Source organism: Leucoraja erinacea, chromosome 27 (genome assembly GCF_028641065.1).
Source record: "Leucoraja erinacea ecotype New England chromosome 27, Leri_hhj_1, whole genome shotgun sequence".
NCBI lineage: Eukaryota > Metazoa > Chordata > Chondrichthyes > Rajiformes > Rajidae > Leucoraja > Leucoraja erinaceus.
In genome coordinates, this window is record NC_073403.1 from 2,615,319 (window position 1) to 2,629,317 (window position 13,999).

The 13,999-nt window shown below is 46.7% G+C and overlaps 1 protein-coding gene across 1 annotated transcript in view; it reads left to right on the forward strand.

The window, feature by feature from the left end:
• The window catches only part of LOC129710019 (plexin domain-containing protein 1-like), a 224,738-nt gene that overhangs the window by 196,530 nt on the left and 14,209 nt on the right, over positions 1 to 13,999 (forward strand). Inside the window, exon 18 of the mRNA XM_055656707.1 lies at positions 2,331 to 2,366. Within this exon, the coding sequence (XP_055512682.1) occupies positions 2,331 to 2,366 (36 nt within the window). The remainder of the gene's footprint in view (positions 1 to 2,330; positions 2,367 to 13,999) is intronic.

The following is a 13,999-nucleotide window of genomic DNA, read 5'->3' on the forward strand; positions in this document are numbered from 1 at the left end:
AAACAAAGTAACGAGCAAAGATAAATACTTCCAACCTTTACTTAATTACCTTTTACAAAATACTTACTGAGAACTTTGCCTTTGGGATTTAGCCTTGGGATTATGATTGGCAAGTGTACCGAGGTACAGTGAATTGCTTTGCTTTGCATGCTGTCCAATCAGTACAGATAATACCATACATAAATACAGGTTGAACACTGATTTCATGCCATCCTCGGTTCCAGAGTCTTTCTGGATTATCCGTTTTTCTGGACCAACTGAGGTCATGAAAAATGAAAAGACGACACACTGTAATAAAGCCATTTTTCACACAGAGAGTGGTGAATCTCTGGAATTCTCTGCCACAGAAGGTAGTTGAGGCCACAGTTCGTTGGCTACATTTAAGAGGGAGTTAGATGTGGCCCTTGTGGCTAAAGGGATCAGGGGGTATGGAGAGAAGGCAGGTGTGGGATATTGATTTGGATGATCAACCATCATCATATTGAATGGCGGTGCAGGCTCGAAGGGCCGAATGGCCTACTCCTGCACCTATTATCTATGTTTCTATGTTTCCATGATAGGCTGGCCCCAGTATTGGTTTGTTCTTTTGGGGGGGATAGTACAGGAATAGAGGGCTGAACGGCCAGCTTTTGAGTCGAAAGATGCGATGGTTCATTAAACACCACACAACTGTAGCTGAAACACAGTAATGACGTGTGTGGGCAACGGATTTGAGTAATTTAAGAAATGTATGCAAATATAATGAAAATAATTAAGAAATCAATGGAGGGAAAAGTGTAGAGTGGTTAATGTAATGTACTCTGTCGAACACAGTATTTCTCCCACACTACCCCAGGCAGTTTCAAACAATAAAACCTCACTCACGATTACTTTAATGACCAAAACTCACAGTTCATTAAACACTTCCATAACCTGTGCTGCAACCTCATAAATCACCAGTGTATTCCAGCCTAGATTGTGTAAGACATTCTCTCATTTACACCTGTTACACATTGAAGCTTTGAAACACCAATGTCCAATTATCGCATTTTCGCTGTGTGATACTGCAATGCTCCCGAGAAGGTTACAGCACAAATTGTGACATGTATGCATGGTGGTGCAGTGGTAGAGCCATAGAGACATAGACAATAGGTGCAGGAGTAGGCCATTCGGCCCTTCGAGCCTGCACCGCCATTCAATATGATCATGGCTGATCATCCAACTCAGTATCCTGTACCTGCCTTCTCTCCATACCCCCTGATCCCCTTAGCCACAAGGGCCACATCTAACTCCCTCTTATATATAGCCAATGAACTGTGGCCTCAACTACCTTCTGTGGCAGAGAATTCCACAGATTCACCACTCTCTGTGTAAAAAAATGTTTTCCTCATCTCGGTCCTAAAAGATTTTCCCCTCTATCCTTAAACTGTGTGACCCCTAGTTCTGGACTTCCCCAACATCAGGAACAATCTTCCTGCATCTAGCCTGTCCAACCCCTTAAGAATTTTGTAAGTTTCTATAAGATCCCCGCTCAATCTTCTAAATTCTAGCGAGTACAAGCCGAGTCTATCCAGTCTTTCCTCCTGTGAAAGTCCTGACATCCCAGGAATCAGTCTGGTGAACCTTCTCTGTACTCCCTCTATGGCAAGAATGTCTTTCTTCAGATTAGGAGACCAAAACTGTACGCAATACTCCAAAGGGTCCCGAACCCAAAGGGTCACCCATCCTTTGTCTCCAGAGATGCTGCTTGACCCGCTGAGATATGCCAGCACTTTGGGTCTATCTGTGGTATAAACCAGCATCTGCAGTTCCTTGTTTTCTTCAGAGTGGGTGTATTTTGAGGATAATTTTGCAGTGGACCAACAGAATGGAGACCAGAGATGAACAAACTGTTGGAGGACCAGACAGTGTCTGTGGAGGGAAAAGTCTGAAGAAGGGTCCTGACCCGAAACGTAATTTGCCCGTTCCTTCCACAGATGCTGCCTGACCCACTGAGTTCTTCCAGCACTTTGTGTTCTGCTCAAGACTCCAGCATCTGCAGTTCCATGTGTCTCTATTCTTATGTCCCAGGCATTGTTATTGATCAACGAAGGCAGACCTGATATGTTTATGTTCATAAGTGATAGGAGCAGAATTAGGCCATTCGGCCCATCAAGTCTACTCCACTATTCAATCGTGGCTGATCTATCTCTCCCTCCTAACCCCATTCTCCTGCCTTCTCCCCATAATCCCTGACACCCGTACTAATCAAGAATCTATCTATCTCTGCCTTAAAAATATCCATTGACTTGGCCTCCACAGCCTTGTGTGGCAATGAATTCTGATGTTCTGTCTCTTTCTGTTCCTTCCAGATGACACCAAGTTGCTTTTCCACATGAGAGACAGTGGTAAGTGTTGAGCATCTGTTTTGCACTGTGTAAACCTTTGATAGACAATAGGTGCAGGAGTAGAGGCCATTCGGCCCTTCGAGCCAGCACCGCCATTCAATGTGATCATGGCTGATCATCCACAATCAGTAACCCCGTTCCTGCCTTCTCCCCATATCCCCTGACTCCGCTATCTTTAAGAGCTCTATCTAACTCTCTCTTGAAAGCATCCAGAGAACCAGCCTCCACCGCCCTCTGAGGCAGAGAATTCCACAGTTTCCTCTGGTGTGGGCAGTGGGCAGTGGGCAGTGGGCAGGTGCTATAGACCTGCATGGAATAGGTAGATACTCCCACCCCCACGAGTCTCGGGCAGATGGGGCTCGTCAGCCTGGGAAGGCAGTCCATCTAGGAGAGGGAACACTCTGATTTAAAACCTCCACTGCCTTGTGGCCATATCCAGTTATGGAAAAGGCTCCTGGAGTAAACCTCGAGAGAATCCGGAGTCGGAGCCCCTAAGGCAGTTTGTCGTTGTGTACGACCTCGCTCTGGCAGCTCCTGCGATGGCACTGGTGCCAAACTGTAACGGCCCTGCTGTTCCTTTGGATCAATCAGCGACATGGAGAGGGGGCGACGTGCTGCATGGGCAACAGCCTGTCCTCCACATGACATGGCCCAGGCTTGCATCCGACCACACATCACCTCTGCTGTTCCACAGTGAACAGATAAAACACCAGGGGACAACAACCTGGAGTAACTCAGCGGGACAGGCAGCATCATTGGAGAGAAGGAACGGGTGACGTTTCGGGTCGAGACCCTTCTTCAGACTGTGGGCCAGGGTCAGTACACACTGATGACGTCTAAAGTGTGTGCCAAGCCAATGCCCGTAGATCAAATCAAATCAACCTCTATTGTCATCTTGCAAAGCAACAGTTGTACAGTGCAAAATGAGAAGACGTTTCCCCAGGGAATACCGGAGCATCGCACATGAAATTTAAACCATTTCACACATAATAACAGTAAAAACAATCCAGTCCCTGATGAAACTATAAATAGTTAAAAGCAGGTCAAACAGCAACATTAAAATACAGTAAAAACAGTCATTAAAATGTCCAGGGCAGCTGATTTGAGTGGCCAGTGCCAGAGTTATTAAATTGTCAGTGCAAAGCCGCAGAATCAGGTGACTGTGAGTACAGAGTGACTGTTTAGCAGCCTCACAGCCTGTGGCAGGAAGCTGTTTAGCAGTCTGGTAGTCCGGGCTCTGATGCTGTGGTATCTCTGGCCTGATGGCAGGAGATGCAGGTGTGAGTGGAGGGGGTGCAGTTTGTCCTTAGCTATTCTCACAGCTTTTTTTCAGACAGCGGCTCTGGATCTGTCCATAGTTGCTCTTCCGACGTGGTCCCAACGTTGCCGTCCCTGACGAGCTTCCTCACGGGCCCCTTCATTCAAGTCCAAATATTTGATGTGTAGCCACAAAGCACAAGTGGCTGGGACTGATCTTCCAACGCGTACAACCCCCCAGTCACGGACCTTTCCTCTCCCCTGTGTCCTCTGTCACAGGGCCAGTTTTGGACCCATCCCCCACTTTCCCTCAGATCCCACAACCTTCACCAACCATCCTCAGACTAGTGGAGAAATGACGATACATGCTTTATTCCTAGTTTATTCAACCAGTCCGCCTTGGCACATCGCAGAAACAAGGAACTGCAGATGCTGCTTTTTTTTAACCAAAGATAGACACAAAGTGCTGAAATGACTGAACGGGTCAGGCAGCATCTCTGGAGAAAAAGGATGGGTGATGTTTTGGGTCGGGACCCTTCTTCAGACCCTACCTTCTTCAGTCTGGAGAAAGGTCTCGACCCGAAACGTCACCTCTCCTTTTTCTCCAGAGATGCTGCCTGACCCGCTTAGAGGGATAAATGCCTTGAGCTGGTAACTAGGGTTACTATGCATGGGTATTGAGGGTAGTGATGGTCGGCATGGACATGATGGGCTGAAGGGCCTTCCCCTGTGTTGTTCGGCTCAATGCCTCCACAAATGAAGGATATCTGATCCTTCATATATAGAGAGAGTACAGAGGAGATTTACTAGAATGTTGCCTGAGTTTCAACAACTAAGTTACAGAGAAAGGTTGAACAAGTTAGGGCTTTATTCTTTGGAGCGCAGAAGGTTAAGGGGGGACTTGATAGAGGTCTTTAAAATGATGAGAGGGATAGACAGAGTTGACGTGGAAAAGCTTTTCCCACTGAGAGTAGGGAAGATTCCAACAAGGGGACATGACTTGAGAATTAAGGGACTGAAGTTTAGGGGTAACATGAGGGGGAACTTCTTTACTCAGAGAGTGGTGGCTGTGTGGAATGAGCTTCCAGTGAAGGTGGTGGAGGCAGGTTCATTGGTATCATTTAAAAATAAATTGGATAGTTATATGGACGGGAAGGGAATGGAGGGTTATGGTCTGAGCGCAGGTAGATGGGACTAGGGGAGATTATGTGTTCGGCACGGACTAGAAGGGTCGAGATGGCCTGTTTCCGTGCTGTAATTGTTATATGGTTATATGGTTATATGATCAAGTGTCAAGTGTTTCTCTGCAGTCTCTGCCAGTGAGATTACACAACTGCTCACAGGACGAGTAGCAGAATTGAATGTTCTAATAATTTTGTGTAGAAGAGAACAGCAGATGTAGGTTTACACCGAAGATAGACACAAGATGCCTGGAGTAACTGTGTGGCACGGTGGCGCAGCGGTAGAGGTACTTCCTCCCAGCGCCAGAGACCCGGGTTCCATCCTGACTACGGGTGCTGTCTGTATGGAATTTGCACGTTCTCTCCGTGACCTGCGTGGGTTTTCTCCGAGATCCTCTGTTTCCTCCCACACTCCAAAGACGTACAGGTTTGTGGGTTAAATGGCTTGGCTTAAATGTAAAAATTGGCCCCAGTGAGTGTGGGGTAGTGTTAGTGTGCGGGGATCGCTGTCCGTTGTAGGCTCGGTGGGCCGAAGGGCCTGTCTCTGTGCTGTATTTCTAAACTGAACTAAACTCAGTGTGTCAGGCAGGTCAGGCATCATCTCTGGATAGAAGGGATGGGTGACGTTTCGGGGCGAGGCCCTTCTTCAGAGCTAATAATTTTGTTTTTGGAACTGCCCACACTGTCGAGAGCAGCGCGCCAATCCCCTGGAGGTGGACGTTTCCGCGAATATCGTGCGGCGCTGTTATCTTGACCGCGGGGAGATAGAACAACGAGCAAGGCAAAGTGCTGGCTTGTTTAAACATAGAAACATAGAAACATAGAAATTAGGTGCAGGAGTAGGCCATTCGGCCCTTCGAGCCTGCACCGCCATTCAATATGATCATGGCTGATCATCCAACTCAGTATCCCGTACCTGCCTTCTCTCCATACCCCCTGATCCCCTTAGCCACAAGGACCACATCTAACTCCCTCTTAAATATAGCCAATGAACTGTGGCCTCAACTACCCTCTGTGGCAGAGAGTTCCAGAGATTCACCACTCTCTGTGTGAAAAAAGTTCTTCTCATCTCGGTTTTAAAGGATTTCCCCTTTATCCTTAAATGCGCCTGTCGGTGTGACTGAGCTTCTGTGGCTGTGGCTGTGCCCATCCATCACTGTGCAACGGGCCCAGTGGTCCACGCATAATTTGCAGGATATTACGCTGAACTCTCGACGGGGTCATCAGACTGACAGGCGCAATCTCTCCACAAAACTGCAAGGCGCATGGAGAATATCCAAACTGCAGACTAATGCAGAGCCAGAGATAGCAATCCCTGAGAGAAACTCAGAGATAGAAAGGCAATGAATGAGAAATAGTGGCAGGCAGACAGAAGTCATGTTATTAGATTTCTTTTGTTCTGAATCCAGTCGTGGTCGATCTTTTAGCATTTGACACCCTTACTCATGGTGACAGTTCAACCCCCCACCATTACCTCAGGCAGTACGTTCCAGATTGGAGCCGCCCTTTCGATGATAAAGAACTTGTCATATCTATTTTCACTCCTCATCTTAAACCTGGCCAAGTTTTAGGGGAAAAAAACCTCGTCCATGTTCATGAGGAGAATTGTCCACTCCGCCATTCAATCATGGCTGATCTATCTTTCCCTCTCAACCCCATTTCCCCATCTTCTCCCCGTCACCGCTGACAATTTTCTTTTGGTTTGCAAGATTGAGATAGAAACATAGAAACATAAAAATTAGGTGCAGGGAGTAGAGGCCATTCGGCCCTTCGAGCCTGCACCATTCGCCATTCAATATGATCATGGCTGATCATCCAACTCAGTATCCCGTACCTGCCTTCTCTCCATACCCCCTGATCCCTTTAGCCACAAGGGCCACATCTAACTCCCTCTTAAATATAGCCAATGAACTGGCCTCAACTATCCTCTGTGGCAGAGAGTTCCAGAGATTCACCACTCTCTGTGTGAAAAAAGTTCTTCTCATCTCGGTTTTAAAGGATTTCCCCCTTATCCTTAAGCTGTGACCCCTTGTCCTGGACTTCCCTAACATTGGAAACAATCATCCTGCATCTAGCCTGTCCAACCCCTTAAGAATTTTGTAAGTTTCTATAAGATCCCCTCTCAATCTCCTAAATTCTAGAGAGTATAAACCAAGTCAATCCAGTCTTTCTTCATAACACAGTCCTGACATCCCAGGAATCAGTCTGGTGAACCTTCTCTGCACTCCCTCTATGGCAATAATGTCCTTCCTCAGATTTGGAGATGTGACTTGGAATGAAATAGGTTTACAAAACAATCTTGAACCACGACCCTATGGCCTCCAGAATTAAATAATAGAATCATAGTCATGCAGCATGGATCCCTCTAGTTTATTGTCACGTGTACCGAGGTACAGTGAAAAGCTTTTGCTGCGCGCTACAAGAGTCAGTGGAAAGACTATACATGATTAAGCCGTCCACTGTGCGTAGATACTTTGATAAAGGGAATGATGTTTAGGTCAAGATAAAGTATGATTACACATAGTCCAAGGGTCTCCAGTGAGCTAGATAGTAGATCCTGACTGTGGCCGCTGCCTGTACAGAGTTTGTACGTTCTCCCTGGGACCGCGTGGCTTTTCTCCGGGTGCTCAGGTTTCCTCTGCACTCCAAGGACATTCAGGTTTGTAGGTTATTTGGCTTCGGTAAACATTATGAAATTGAGGTGTGTCGGACTCTTTAGACTATCTCTAAAGTCTAAACTAGAGTCGAAAGTTGAAGCATCACAAGCGTCAGGGTAACTCTGAGATTGACCATAGACAATAGGTGCAGGAGTAGGCCATTCGGCCCTTCGAGCCAGCACCGCCATTCAATGTGATCATGGCTGATCATCCCCAATCAGTACCCCGTTCCTGCCTTCTCCCCATATCCCCTGACTCCGCTATCTTTAAGAGCCCTATCTAGCTCTCTCTTGAAAGCATCCAGAGAACCGGCCTCCACCGCCCTCTGCGGCAGAGAATTCAACAGACTCACCACTCACTGTGAGAAAAAGTGTTTCCTTGTCTCCGTTCTAAATGGCTTACGCCTTATTCTTAAACTGTGTGGCCCCTGGTTCTGGACTCCCCCAACATCGGGAACATGTTTCCTGCCTCTAGCGTGTCCAAGCCCTTAATAATCTTATATGTTTCAATGAGATCCCCTCTTATCCTATTTTTAAGAGTCCTATCTAGCTCTCTCTTGAAAGCATCCAGAGAACCTGCCTCCACCGCCCTCTGAGGCAGAGAATTCCACAGACTACCGCTCTCTGTGAGAAAAAGTGTTTCCTCGTCTCCGTTCTAAATGGCTTACTCCTTATTCTTAAAAGATCTGACCATCTCTGCTTCTTGATGAAAACTCACAATCTTATATGTTTCAATAAGATCCCCTCTCATCCTTCTAAACTCCAGAGTGTACAAGCCTAGCTGCTTAATTCTCTCAGCATATGACAGTCCCGCCATCCCGGGAATTAACCTTGTAAACCTACGCTGGGCTCCCTCAATAGCAAGAATGTCCTTCCTCAATTTAGGTGAGGAAAAATACTAGTCTAGTATTAGACTGGTATTATACAAATACTAGTCCCTCTGTCGCTGAACTTCACTGCCTCCCCGGGACCACCGATGCTGCTGCTGCTGCCGACACGTATCTTTACTCCAGCCCCCCCGCGGGCCTCCGCCAGCCACTCCACCGATCCTCGCCTCTCCACCGCCCACCAGCGGGCCTGAGTGCCAGGCTCAGCACCGGGCCCACAGCCTCCAAGATGCACTTTCTAACACCACGTGGTCTGACTCTGCTGGGTCCTACTGCTCCCACTGGGCACCTCAGTAATGATTCTTCTGGGTCTTCCCCTGCTCCCTCTTTTAACCAGGTTACCCCAATCACACCCCACCCATACAATAGTCCTCACGCCCCCACCCCACCCCTCCGAACACCCACCATCCCAGTCTGAAACATAGAAACATAGACAATAGGTGCAGGAGTAGGCAATTCAGCCCTTCGAGCCTGCACCGCCATTCAATATGATCATGGCTGATCATCCAACTCAGTATCCCGTACCTGCCTTCTCTTCATACCCCCTGATCCCTTTAGCCACAAGGGCCACATCTAACTCCCTCTTAAATATAGCCAATGAACTGTGGCCTTAAGTACCTTCTGTGGCAGAGAATTCCACAGATTCACCACTCTGTGTGAAAAATGTGATTTCTCATCTCTATCCTAAAAGACTTCCATCTTATTCTTAAACTGTGACCCCTTGTTCAGGACTTCCCCAACATCGGGAACAATCTTCCTGCATCCAGCCTGTCCAACCCCTTAAGGGTCTCGACCCGAAACGTCACCCATTCCTTCTCTCCAGAGATGCTGCCTGTCCCGCTGAGTTACTCCAGCATTTTGTGTCCATCTTCGGTTTAAACCAGCATCTGCAGTTCCTTCCTACACATTTCGTCTGCACTATCGCCCTTGCAGTAATTGCAAAGGGTTAGTAATTGAAATCATTCGGATATTCCTGCTTATGTGTGACCTTTGTTTTAATTGTACAATGTGCAGAATCTCAATAGAATTAACATCCGAATAAAAAATATAGAGCCGATGATTCTGAATTAAAAATCAGGCAACGTTTATAATAGGACGAGTCTGAAGAAGGGTTTCGGCCCGAAACGTTGCCTATTTTCTTTGCTCCATAGATGCTGCTGCACCCGCTGAGTTTCTCCAGCAATTTTGTGTACCTTCGTTTATAATAGGACATCGGGAACTTGGTTTATAGACTTGGTTTATACTCTCTAGAATTTAGGAGATTGAGAGGGGATCTTATAGAAACTTACAACATTCTTAAGGGGTTGGACAGGCTAGATGCAGGAAGATTGTTCCCGATGTTGGGGAAGTCCAGGACAAGGGGTCACAGCTTAAGGATAAGGGGGAAATCCTTTAAAACCGAGATGAGAAGAACTTTTTTCACACAGAGAGTGGTTAATCTCTGGAACTCTCTGCCACAGAAGGTAGTTGAGGCCACAGTTAATTGGCTATATTTAAGAGGGAGTTAGATGTAGCCCTTGTGGCTAAGGGGATCAGGGGGTATGGAGAGAAGGCAGGGATGGGATACTGAGTTGGATGATCAGCCATGATCATATTGAATGGCGGTGCAGGCTCGAAGGGCCGAATGGCCTACTCCTGCACCTAATTTCTATGTTTCTATGTTTCTATCAGTTTCATGTCAACATGACCAATATCTCTTTCTCTCTATGCTTCTGCCCTGTCTATTCTGGCTATGTCCCTATGACTGGTTTGGCATTTAGATGCCCATTTTTTAGGTGAAGCTGTGATATGGAGGTGGAATCAAATTTGCAAACAGAAAATAAGATGATTAAGTTTTGCAGAGAATTGCCTTGTGATGAGGTAAAGGGCCTGTCCCACTTGGGAGTCATTTGCGAGTAATTTACGTGTCATCATTTACGTGTCACGACGCACGAAGCGCGCGTTGTGCCGCGTACGTGATGCACGTGGTGACGTAGGCAGTGACGCGCGGCGGCGCCCGGCGCCCCAGGATTTTGGGATGTACAAAATCTTCGTGCACCATCTGCGTGACGTGCACAAATGACGCCCGTGGGACGGGCTCTTAATTCTTTGCAAAACTTAATCAGCATTTTTCATAAGTGATAGGAGCAGAATTAGGCCATTCGGCCCATCAAGTCTACTCCGCCATTCAATCATGGCTGATCTATCTCTCCCTCCTAACCCCATTCTCCTGCCTTCTCCCCATAACCCCTGACACCCGCACTAATCTATCTCTGCCTTAAAATTATCCATTGGCTTGGCCTCCACAGCCTTCTCTGGCAATAAATTCCACAGATTCACCACCCTCTGACTAACAAAATTCCTCCTCGTCTCCTTCCTAAAGGAACGTCCTTTGGTTCAGAGGCTGTGGCCCCTGGTCCAAGACTCTCCCACTGCCCCTGGTCCAAGACTCTCCCACTGCCCCTGGTCCAAGACTCTCCCACTAGTGGAAACATCCTCTCCACATCCACTCTATCCAGGCCTTTCATGGAAGCTAGCTAACTAAATTTACTGCACCAATCAGTTGTGCTCCTGAGAGTTTTCCCTGCATTGACTCTGTGGTGATTCAAAATGATAAAAGCTGTTTTAAATGATATTGCCACAGGCGATAGTTCCATTAAATTGATCCTCCGCAGCTTTCATTTGGAACGTGTGCTTGCAGAAATGGCAGAGAGATTGCATATAAATGTTTAATATCATCACAGGTTAAAGAAACCTAACGTTGATGGCGATGAGGGGAAAGTGCTTTTATGCAGAAATTCACATTGATGGAATGTTTTCGTCTTCTGAGGCTTATCCTTTTACCTATCAAAGGTTCCACTTCACGTCAGCTGGGAATTTGTTCAGTCACAGTCGGTCTTCTGTACACTGGGCTGACATCACTTCCATCTCGTAGAAATGCTGGCCATTCGGCCCATCATGTCAGTGCTGGCTCAAACCCCACAGTCACCCAACCTTAGCCGAAGAGAGACAGAAAATACTCTTCGGTAAACTTTTCCTTGTGTGTAGGGATGGATGAGAAGGTCGGGGCAACATAGACCTTGTGTGAACGGGTTATCGATGGTCGGTGGATCTAAAGGTCTGTTGCCACACTCCATCTTTCAGTCAATGAATCAAGTCAATTATTTGCCACTTGCTCTGCTTGTGAAAGCAAACATATCAGTAAAAGTGAAAGTATCATTCACTCATTGGGGGTTCTCGGTGCATAAGCCTAGGCCTCAATGTTGTCCAAGTCTTGCTGCATGCAGGCATGGGCTGCGTCTCTTTCGATGAGGGGTGTGTAGGAAGGAACTGCAGATGCTGGTTGAAATCTAAGACAGACACAAAATGCTGGAGTAACTCTACGGGTCAGTCAGCATTTCTGGAGAGAAGGAATAGGTGACGTTTCGGGTGGAGACCCTTCTTCATATAAGGTATATAAGAATAATGGGTAGAATGGAGCCGAGGAAACACTTTTTCGCCCAGAGAGTTGTGAGTCTGTGGAATTCTCTGCCTCGGAGGGCGGTGGAGGCCGGTTCTCTGGATACTTTCAAGAGAGCTGGGGCTCTTAAAGATAGCGGAGTCAGGGGATATGGGGAGAAGGCAGGAATGGGGTACTGATTGGCGGGTGATCAGCCATATGACCCTTCGAGCCAGATGAGGTGAAATGCCGGTGAAATCATACAGCAGGCCTCACCTTGGGGACGAGGAAACACATTTTCCCGTGGCCTACTCACGCACCTATTGTCTATTGATCTAAACTAACTAACTAACAAAATATCCTCTGAAAATGCAGACTAACATCTCCACGTGAAGTCCCTGAGTTGCTGTTCTCAAAATTAAGATCTCAAAGCTAAGAGATGTCAGCCCAGAACATCTAAAAATTTGAGCTCGATTTGTTTAAAGCATAGGTATCTCAATACTGAAATTGCTCCACTCATCACAAGGTTCCAACTTCCTGAAACAATTTTCCTAACCATGGAACTCCTCTATTCTTCCATCTTCACTCAGTTCCCAGATGTAAGGCAAGATTTGCCTGTTCCCTTCCAGTTTGGCTTGGAATGAGATCTTGTCGAATGGAAATTGCATGATCATCAGGAGGCTAACATGACATGGGAAACACAGACAAAACAATTCCACTGCTCTTCTGAACAATTTCCAATCTTGATGTTATAATGATAACTTGTTTCGGCTGGAAGATAAGCGAGCAACCCAGCGTGACAGGCAGCATCTCTGGAAATAAGGAATGGGTCACTCCCCGTGACTTGCGTGGGTTTTCTCCGAGATCTTTCTGTTTCCTCCAACACTCCAAAGACGTCCAGGTTTGTAGGTAGGTTACACAAAAAAGCTGGAGAAACTCAGCGGGTGCAGCAGCATCTATGGAGCGAAGGAAATAGCCAAGGGTTTCGGCCCGAAACGTTGCCTATTTCCTTCGCTCCATAGATGCTGCTGCACCTGCTGAGTTTCTCCAGCTTTTTTGTGTAACCTTCGATTCTCCAGCATCTGCAGTTCCTTCTTAAACACAGGTTTGTAGGTAAATTGGCTTGGTGTTAATGTAACATTGGCCCTGGTGTGTGTCGGGTTGCGTTAATGTTCGGGGATCGCTGGTCGGTGCGGAAGGGCCTGTTTCCGTGCTGTATCTCTAAACTAAACTAAACTGCACTAAACACTGAGAGAAAGTTAAACAGAGCCGGAATCACTAGAGTAAGTCTGAAGAAGGGTTTGGGCCCGAAACGTTGCCTATTTCCTTCGCTCCATAGATGCTGCTGCACCCGCTGAGTTTCTCCAGCATTTTTGTCTACCTTGGATTTTCCAGCATCTGCAGTTCTATCTCCACTATAGGAAATAGGCAACGTTTCGGGCCGAAACCCTACGGGTTTCAGCCCGAAACGTTGCCTATTTCCTTCGCTCCATAGATGCTGCTGCACCCGCTGAGTTTCTCCAGCATTTTTGTCTACCTTCAATTTTCCAGCATCTGCAGTTCCCTCTTAATCACTAGAGGTGAATCACTAGAGGTGGGTTAGTGAGAAACTAGCCCTAAAACCATTCCATCAAGCCTGTGATGTCAACATATTTGTCTTGACATCTTGCCTGCTAATAAGTGCGGAGATTGTCGAACTAGCCAAGCTCAGGGTTGTTTTTAATGGGGTACAACATGTTTCTGAGCACTCAGTGATAAAGTCCTCCCGCAACATGAGCAGACTGACTGACAGAGAGTTCAACGTTATGCCAACAACATGATGTAACCTCCGTTTTGAACAGACCTTAGCCATCGCGATGGTTAACTTTAGTGTTGTAAACCTGCTCGGTGACACAAAGTCACAACTAATGTTGTGCTCTGTCCTTATATCCTCCGTCGGGTTCCGTCTGTTGCAATTCTTTTCACATCGATAACCAAAGGGAAACTTTATTTTCCCATCAGTCTGGGTTGGATCCGAGATTTTTGTTCCATAATTTCGACATTTTTGCGTACAGTTTTGGTCTCCAAATCTGAGGAAGGACATTATTGCCATAGAGGGAGTGCAGAGACGGTTCACCAGACTGATTCCTGGGATGTCAGGACTGTCTTATGAAGAAAGACTGGATAGACTTGGTTTTTATACTCTCTAGAATTTAGAAGATTGAGAGGGGATCTTATAGAAACTTACAAAAATT